Consider the following 10,166-nt stretch of genomic DNA (forward strand, 5'->3'; position numbering starts at 1 on the left):
CTAAAAAGCATATTAAATATACTTACAGAGAAAAATGTTAAAAGTCTATCAGTGAATTAATAAAAGATGAAAAAAGGTGGAAACCATTGTTTGAACAGTTTTAAGGGAACATTATATACCTCATATAGTGAATATTGAAACAAGTGAATTTATAATATGTTTAAAGTAAGAGTTTTAGGTTAAAAAGAACTTGAAAAAAAAAAAAAAAGGCCATTACAAATTGTGTTCTGTGTGAGAAGAAATCACAGCCCAAAAGATCTTGAAGTTGTTGTTTTTTTTCCAACAGAAAGTATTTTCTGCCCTTCAGCTAACTATTGACTTAGGCAACAGGGAAAAAAAACAAGTGTACTGGATAATGGGAGATGCGTTTAAAAAAAAAAAATCATTAAAAAAATGATTATAATCTGGTTAGCTGCTGAAGGTCCAAATTGTGAAAAATTATGAATGTTAATGATGGTAATCATGACAGTTGAAAAGTATCTAAATAACTAAAAGGCAACACCATTTCGAAGTGTTATGATACAATTTGTAATGATTAGCAGAAAAGCACACTAATATGTTTGATGCAATATTTTGAAGGTCACTTGACTATCAACTTCCCATAATGCCATTCAATTAAATACACAATAAAAATCTAAGATTATTTATAGAAAGAATTTTGTAGCGCTTGTAGAATAGTATATTACAAATCCCGGCTGTGTGTACAAGCAGAAACGCCTGATCTAATGCACCATTAAGCAACTGTAGCTGTGCCCTACATTTTTTAAACATTAAACTAATTATGATGAGGTCTGGTCTCACTATGTACTGCATATTTAATCTTTTTTAAGAGCCTATCAAATTGAATCACGAGATACAACTTGTTTATGCTATAAGCAAACACATGCAATATTAACAATGTACAATATTCTGTCCTAATTAGAAAAAATCCGTGTTATCTTAAATACATTTAGGAGTATAAAATCACACAGTTCTAATTTGAACTTGCCATTTAATTATATTTTAAACTAATTTATATGACTTGGAACTGTTTTTTTTCTTTCTTTCTGTTTTTCCTCCTCTCTTTCTCTCTCTGCTACACAGAATGTTTTTCCATTGACTCGGTTAAAACTAAATTCTACTAAAAACGAAAGAGAGAATAAGGGCAAAGTGAAGCTTGAGGGAAGAGGAAGAGTGTTGGTAGAAACCACAGATAAGAAACCACTGAAATGGGATTATCAGATAGGGTTCTGTTTATTAAATCAGTGGGCCGAACTGAACCCTGCCAGGACCTTTTCCACTGTTCTTGCTCTGGATTGTAGCCTCAAGTTCTACAAATGTGATCTACTTTTTCAGGAAAGAATATATTTTCAAAATTCCCTTTTTCTCTCTCTCTCTTTGGGGTATCATGCAGGGTATACAGGCAAAACCCTTGAATCTCTTAATATTGTCCTCAAATTTAGGAAGTCAGGTACTAAGAAAGGTACCTGAAGGCAACACTTAACAGTATAGCCGGGACTTCATGACCTTTCTGTTCTCCTGCCCACAAAAACATTGACTCTGCACTCTGCAACTTAGTTTTCCAGCTTAACCTCAAGGATAATCTTTAAGGGTTACACAAAAATAAGATATACACAGACTCCTCAAAAATCAATAATCAAGTATAAATTTTCAAGTGGGAAGTTCAAACTTATTATTGAGTTAATTAAGTTTTTTTTTTTTAATCAATATCATGAAATCAAACAGTTGAATGTAAAACACTTAATTTCTGGACAAGGAAGAACCAATCACATTGGAATTTCATCCTTCAAAAAAATCCAAAAGAGGAAAACAATAAAGATTGTTTACCTTCACAAATTGTGACACCGTTTCCCGAAAATCCCATGTTACAGTAACAGGCTTCAACTCCATTACGTATTTCACATTTTGCATTTGGAAGGCAAGGTGTCTTGGTGCAATTTTGAGCGTAGGAAGAATTCAGCAAAGTGGAAAAACCCACTAAGGAAAACACAGAAATATGTTTTTAAAAAAAAGAAAGAAAGAAAGAAAAATGAAAAAGAAAAGTCCCCCCTTCACATTGTTGAGTTAGACTACAATAAACACAAAAACCCTTCTTTCTTTCCATCTAGATAAATGGATTATAAGAACTTCCCAAGGGAGTATTTACCTAAACAACAGCACAAGAGCAAGTAGGCAAAAAGATTAGCACTTTCTTCAATCTCTGTTTATCAAGTAAATCTCAACAAAGCTATAATGTAGTAAACAGCGCAGCTCTATAAAGAAAACACTGTTCCTAGATCACTGGTATCTTCACTCCCGAGGTGAGCTCTTTTGAAAGGAAACTGTATGATTGTAAAGCAATTTCCCTCCTCTGGGAATGATTCTGTAAAGAAATCAAGATGAATTGATTGTTTGGGTCTTTGCAAATTCACATCTGTGTAATTTTAAGATGAAGAGCAACAGATCATAACATCCAGTAGGACAAATGTACTTATTGTTTTTTCTGTATTCCAATGTTCTTTTTAAATTCTCCCTTGCCCATCATAAAGTTTATACTATTTTTTTTTTTTCCATTAGGGGAATTTAAGATAAACTCAGGATATTGGTCAAAGATGGATCTTTCGGAAACCAACACCATACAAACGCACCCAACAAAATGAGACACAAAAGAGAACAAGACTTTATTTCAGAGTTACTGAAAACAAAGTTGAAAATGGTATTCCGGGGGCTGTTAGGAAAAGATAAGGAAAAGCCTGCGCCGATCCTTTTTTTTTTTTTATATCCTTGGCTCCTGTCTTCTCAAGACACGCCTGCCTGAGGATGGACAGCCAGGAATCATGCAAGTTAAGTGTTCGCAAAAACACTCATCTGAGATACACTGTCCTTATCGGGTAACCAGAGATTGTTAAACTTTCCATTCTAAATCCCGGCCTCGCATAGTCCCGTGTAAACCATCCCAACCGAATTAATTCAGTTTCAGAGAGGTGATTTATCTTTCTGCACAGCAGCCTCCAAATGGTATTTTAAACGAACCCAAAGTCTGGGCTGGCAGTCCCCTCAAAATGCCAGGAAACCTCCCCCAGGTGTGATTGGTTTGGCTTTCCCGAATTTCTTGGGGGGAGATCAGAAGAAAAAAAAAAAAAAAAAGAAAGAAAAGAAAAGAAAGAAAAAAGAAAGGTCACAGTCTGAGCCTGTGGGGATTTGGGGGGTTTTGTATCCAGGAATAAAAAGGTGACTTAGTCCCTAGGCCCTGAATATCGGATTCCAGAGTTGAAAGGCCAAGGAGAAAAACATCCTGAGAAGTCCCGCGTCAATGCTCAGAAACCCGGCCCCAGGCACTGGGCGCGCGAGTTGCACCTCCGAGCAGCCCCACTCCCTGCAGGCCCGCTGCCCTCCGCACCCCGGCCCGGGCCGAGCACTCACCTAGGAGCGGGAGGAGTCTCATTGGCGGCGGCCGCGGAGCAGGCGGTGGCGGGAGTGCGGCTGGCAGTGCGGGCCGAGTACCGGGGACGCAGCTGGGCGGCCGCGCCAGGGTCCCGGCTCCGGCCCCCGTGACGCGCCGCTTCCTCCGGACACTTTCCGGCCTCTTTTGTGTCAGCGTGCGGGTCAGGCCCTCACTGTGCCTGTCACGTCCGCCTCCCCACCTCCAACCCCTGGCCGGTTCCTCCAAGCCGCCTTGACCTCACCCCCTGCCTCTGGACCACCCCAGCTCTCCGGCGGACCCTCTGAGGTCTCACTTTGCCCCCAGGCAGCAGCTCTGCCCTCAAACTTTGGGCTGCGGAGCCAAAACAAGGCAGAGACCCACGGACTGTCCCACTGGAGAGAGTATCCAGAATTGCGAAGGCTTAGGGGTACTTCCTAGAGCCTAAATTACAGGGGACGGAATTCTTTTATTTACTAATACCTTTCCAAAAAGAACCAAGGGCCCACAGGTAGGCTGAGCCCCACCTGCAAACATTGCGATGGCCTTTGGCAGTACAGGGCCTGCACCTTGTGGGGACTCAGGGTTTCAGAGCGCAGAATAAGGGTACACTCTATCTTGTCTACAGGTTCACATCGTGCTTCAAATGACTGAGTGAAAAACGAGCAAACCAAAAAGCCCAAGTTTTGAAAGTACGTGCCTTTGTCAGAACTCATCAAATTGTTGCATTTTATGGTGAGTAAATAAAGTTGATTCAACCTCAAAAAAACTGATTTAAAGAAAAGGAATGACTGATGTTTGTGCGGTCCAGACAAGTGATTTTCCCTTTAAACAGTGGGGCACACCTTTTTTTATGTTTCATGTACATTTTGTATAATTTGACAAACATCTATGGAGAATCTTTTTGTATGGAGAGCGCACTCACAAAGATTAACAAGTCATGGCCCTCAGTGGGGCGGTAACGAAATCTGGTACAGGCACGCAAGTCACAATCGTAACAGTCTCTGGTATAGACATAGCTCCTTGGCTCTCCACTGCATTTTCCTAGACCCCTGTTAGCTTAACTTAATTCCCAGAAAAAGCTCCTGAGAGTGGTACCACAATCCAAGAAAGAAATGAAGAACAGATGCAGTATGTGACTTGCCCAGAGTCACACAGCTAGTCAAGGTGACTGGAGTGATTCAAACTCAGTCTGTTTGGCTCCTCAGTCATTGCTCTTAGAAGCGCCCTGCTCAGAGGAGTGTTGCAAATAGGAGCACTCACCAGTTGTTCAGGTATTGCTGTCCAGGGAGTCTGTAAGGTGATTTAAATGTCCTAAGTGCCATGAAAAATAACTTTGGGATATTATTGTTGTTAATTGGTTTTCTTTTAAAGATTACTTTTTTTTTTTTGGAACTAGACAGTGATTCAGTGAAAAAAACTCTGGCAGCAGTTGGAATGAAGGATATTAAGGAGACATCAAAGACAGGGAAGCCAGAATAGTTCAGGAAATAGACTACAAATGTTTGAATAAAGGTAGGGGTATTTGGATGAAAAAAAAAAAAAAAAAGACAGAGTCCAAAAAGGATTAAAGACAAATTGATGTCTGATTGACTTGCTCAGGTTGAGAGACATGTTTGAAATAGAGAGTGTAAAGGTTTTCAAGTTGTATGAGTAGAGGAAGGTTGGAACCATTCACAAAATAGGAACAATAGGATAAGGGGTGCTTTGAAGAGAAAAAAGTACTGAAATCAGTCTTAAAAATTTGAGGTGTTCCAATTACCTGATTCCATTTATGAAGCTAGTTTTCCCAAAGTCATGGCATATATTCATCATATGGAATCATTGGACATACTCAGCATTCAAACGGCATCACTGTAAAAATAATGAAAAAACATTATTTTCCAAAACAAATTATAAATTGAAACACAGTATCTGCTTTTAAAATCTTTGCCTTAAAATAGGTTATACCACATATCAGCCACACATGCTTGTTCTTTATGCTTAAGATAATAGAAGATGGGCAATTAAAAATATGTGTGTATACACACACACATACACACATACATATAATATTTACATGTACATACACATATAATATCATTCTTTATGTATCATTTTGAAATTAACAAAAGTGAGTTAAAATTCAATTTAAAAAATATTTTCCAAACTTTCCTTTTGTTTGTGTATTTTTATAAAAGGAAAATTTTATTCATATATTTCTATCAAGAAAATATAGGAGAGAATAAGGGTGAACATGAAACGCTTAATGATCCAGTTTAAGACTGTCCTTTGTAAAAATAAAAATTACTTAGCAATTTATTTGAAGTAGTCTATTTTCTTAAGGAAGACAATTGAATAATTTTAGACCCATTGTCTTTACATTACTGAAAATGAAGCATTTATAATTTTCAATCCAAGCAAATATTTTAATTGTGAGAGAAAAGCATATTTTAAAGAAATAATCTCGAGGAAATACAGACCTTAAGTAATCGTTATATTTTTTAAAAGTTAGACATGTCTCAGTGGTATCCAAGTGAAGATGATCGATAAAATTATAAACTTAGAGTTTGATTTTGGCCTAAGTATAACATAATGGAAGTTAAGTCATCTTACACTGCCTACCCAATTAGTTTTAATACATTATTAGTTTGGGAGCCCCTGGGTGGCTTAGTGGGTTAAAGTCTCTGCCTTCGGCTCAGGTCATGATCCCAGGACCCTGGGATCCAGCCCCATATCAGACTCTCTGCTCAGCGGGGAGCCTGCTTCCCCCTCTCTCTCTGCCTGCCTCTCTGCCTACTTGTGATCTCTGTCTATAAATAAATAAATAAAATCTTAAAAAAAAAAAACATTATTAGTATGAACCCTCATTCTGCAAGTTCATGATTAGTTCTAGCTTGGGTTAGTCCATGAAGTGCCAAATTTAACAGGATTTCCTTGAAAGGTTCTTGGTCAGATTAAAGTTTGCATAGAAAAGTATTCACTATGAAGACCTGGGTTTAGCTCTTACTTTTATCATCAGTAGCTTCTTTAACCTCTTTGGGGAACAGCTCCCCCTTTATAACATGGAAATGACAATGTATGTCACACTGGATCACCGTTGCTAAGATCATTCATATACATGTCAGAACTTTTTACTACTTACCACTTCAAAATATATTAATGCACAATTGAAATAAAAACCTTCTCCAAAGATGTATTTATGATGCCCACAGAGACTGGAAGAACGTGTGCTGCTTCTAGACCTGTCTCATGAGGTCTCTGTGACATTTTCTAATCCCTCCCTTATGGGTTAACAGTGTGATTGGATGCAAAGTGCTTGACCAGCTCTGTGATGATACTCTAGATATTGTCATTAAATGTCATTTGATCTTTCTCAACTTAAGGAGACTTTGTTGCTAATTTGTTAATTTAGGTAGTTCCTCATTCTTTCATATTATCTCTGTTCCCATAGGATTCTCAATAGGATTACAATTTACGGACAGATTTTTCCACCACAGGTTAGTTTTTAGTTATTCCCAGCATTAACAACATATACTTGGCAAAAGGACTATAAAAAGGTAAAAAAGGGAAAATCGAGTTATGTGTAAGGATGGGAAGAGTAATCCAATGGCAAAAACATACAATGTTGAACCAAGAAAAGCTTTACCAAAATGGGACATCAGCCCCCCCACTGTAAGGGAGCTTCCAGGAATGGGTAATGATTGATTTTCACCAGGCTGACTTCTCAGTTAAGAGTTCTTAACCTGGCATCTTAAAACTTGAAAGTAAGAAACATAGTTTAGCTTCTTTTTAATGTTCCTTCCGTGACACCTCACAAGGTGATGTGAGAATGATAAGTATGTAATAGAAATATTTGCTCATTAAATGAATAAGTTCTTAAATGTCTAGAACAATGCACAGTAAAATTCATCACAAAAGAAAATCTTTATTTTGGGAGATTAGCTAGAAATTGTTTATCTTGAAAATCTTTTAGGTTTCCAGGTACATTTCACATTTTGCAATATAATCTAAATATCTTGAATTTATATTTAAAGAAAGGCCAGAAAACCCTTAGTTATATGTAGAGTAATTAATGGTTCTCAAACAGGAGGGAAGTATGGCATTTTGTCTACTGTTAAACTGATGATCTTAAATAATCGGTAGAGAGATGATACAGTTTTCAAAGTCTGGTATCTGGAAACCTGTGTCTCTCTAATCCATACTGAGTCTATTTAATTTCTGTCAACACTTTATATGAAATATTAATTTTAATATTTTAATATAAGTCCACTTAGGTATTTTAATAACTTAACCCCATCATTATAAAACTTGTTACTATTTAAAAGAAAGATTTAAATTGAGTTTCCAAAGCTCTGAATAGCAGCACTTGACTGGCTTTATGCTACTAATTTTTTAAGTGGAAGAGGGTGCAAAAAGCGTCTGGTAATTTTTGATGTTGACTGGAAGGGAGGAGACGTGAGTTTCTTCCCAGCCTGGTCATTCAATTGTTTTGTGACCTTCAGACAACTCACTAAATCCTTCCTTTATTCTGTTTCACATTTGCAAATATCCCTGCTTTTTTATGATTCTTTCTCTCCTATGATTCCTGTTCTTAAAGATTTATAAATTTATGGGTTATCACCAACACTTAGGAGCTGATATTTTTAGGCAAGGCATTAATTAAAAAAAAAAAAAGAAGGAAAACGTGTATTATACTAATCGTTTTCACTGTAACTGACTTCTAAATATTTTATTAATGTATTTTTCTTTGTACTTTTTCCATGTTACAAAAATATTAAACTGACACTATTTTTCTTAAAAGGTGGCACTTTAAAAATAGAAACCATGCTAAAATTATCTTCTATTTAATATTGCTACACTTTTTAGCTATGCTTTTAACATTTTGTAACATTGATTTGTTCATAGTTGATTGCTCTTCTTCATTGGATTGTCCAAAATGATATCCTAGAAAGTTACAGAATCCATCAAGATGTGCAAGTACTTTAAATTTTTTCTTTAGGTTTGTAATACATCGTGCTTCCCATTACATTTCATTTACTTTGTGTTCTTCGATCACTAGTTTATTATACCTTTTTCCAATTCTCCACAACTGCTCGATTTTTTTAAGGAAAATTAAATATTGTAATTATGTGCTGTCAGCATATTTTAGCTGCTTGTTACTCACGATCATCCATTATTATTAATATGCCTATTGAAGATACAAGTCTCTTGTTCACATCTCCAGGGAACATCATTATTAACTTCCTACCACTTTGAGAATTATCTTTTTATTCTTACTCTTTACTTTCTACTTTGTCACACATCTTTAATCTCAGACAAGATTTAACTTTCTTATTATAATCTGTTTTATTAATAGCCTTCTATGAGAAAGGACAGGTTTAAAAAAGAGAGAGCTATTTCAAACTCTAAGTAAAATTCATTAGCTTATCATTTGAATTTATCTCATTTAAAAATTTTTTTTATTAAAGGTGCTTATCATGTCATGAGTTTTCACATATTTCTATCTATAGCCATAAATGAATAAAAACAGTACTATCTTCAACCAATGGCTAATATACTGTTAGTTAAACAGAAATAATTAGACAAAGTTAAAGACAACCATATATTCCCCTAAAAGTCATGATGAAAAAAAGGTATCATGGATACATAACTCATGAATTAACATTGTGAAACAAGGCCTAAAATACAGAGTTTAGTTCTCATGTGTCTAAAATTAATTCACAAGCTAATTGCATTACTTTCTCTTCCAAAATTTTTTTATATTTTAAATATTTTTATCTTTTTAAGTAATTTCTACATCCAATGTGGGACTCAAACTCAACCCTGAGATCAAGAGTCCCAAACTGTGCTGACTGAGCTAGCTAGGGTCCCCCCAAAATTCTTAAGTGGTTGTTAATTTTATAAATTTAATTTTACCAAGTACTAGTACTACTTTAACTATTAATAATGACATTTTTGAATTGATATTTTAAAATAGATTTCTTTGTCATATCACATTATATAGATACATTTGTTTTATTCAATGACTTACAAGAAAATGATGAAAATCTAAAACAATGATCAGTTTTGGTGGTGATGCTAAAAACCTTTCTTTCTCTGAATTAATTTTTAGAGAGGGAAAACGTATTAAAAATAATGTCTTTTGAAAGTGAATCTTATTTGTGAAATGTAAAAAAAGTTTAGTAAGGCACAAAGAATAATGATGTGGAGAAAATTCTCATATTATTTTATTTTTGTAACAAAGATAATTAATGAGCCCAGAACACTGGACAAATGAAGTTTTTTTTTTTTTTTTCAATTAGGAGATATTCAGGTATTTATAAGTGACTTTCTTAATATAAATACATATATTTACAATGAAAAGTATTCTAAACTATAATTATAATAATATTGTTTAGGTGTGAAATTGCTTAGCTGTGAAAGATAAAAGTTGTGGTTAAATTATTATCAATGTAATCGACCCTTTTATCTTGAGGTTGAGATTTTATTTTAAAGCGTTTTCTCATTTTGTCTAATTAGATCAGAAGATATAAATAAAGTTCTGATGTAAGCAGCTACCATTTTCCTTTATGTAGGTACTTTCTCTCTAAAAAAAAAAAAAAAAGCTACATATTGAACACCTTCCTAAGTAGTTTTTTATTCTCTATTATTTTCTACTATTGACCAGGTTTCCTTTTTATAATTATTCTTCATTTTACCTTTAATAATATCAGTATTCTATTATTAGCAATGAATCTTCTTAATATGTCCTTCATTACCCTCATATTTGTGGGGATAAAAAAAG

The 10,166-nt window shown here is 35.2% G+C and overlaps 1 protein-coding gene across 1 annotated transcript in view; it reads right to left on the minus strand.

The window, feature by feature from the left end:
• The window catches only part of ADGRL4 (adhesion G protein-coupled receptor L4), a 116,422-nt gene extending 112,755 nt beyond the window's left edge, over window positions 1–3,667 (minus strand). The window contains exons 1-2 of the mRNA XM_059375217.1: window positions 3,403–3,667; window positions 1,828–1,977 (exon numbers count right to left, since the gene is read on the minus strand). Coding sequence (XP_059231200.1) covers window positions 1,828–1,977; window positions 3,403–3,424 — 172 coding nt within the window. The 5' untranslated portion in view covers window positions 3,425–3,667. The remainder of the gene's footprint in view (window positions 1–1,827; window positions 1,978–3,402) is intronic.
• Window positions 3,668–10,166: the final 6,499 nt, after the last annotated feature.

This window comes from Mustela nigripes, chromosome 14 (assembly GCF_022355385.1).
Source record: "Mustela nigripes isolate SB6536 chromosome 14, MUSNIG.SB6536, whole genome shotgun sequence".
NCBI lineage: Eukaryota > Metazoa > Chordata > Mammalia > Carnivora > Mustelidae > Mustela > Mustela nigripes.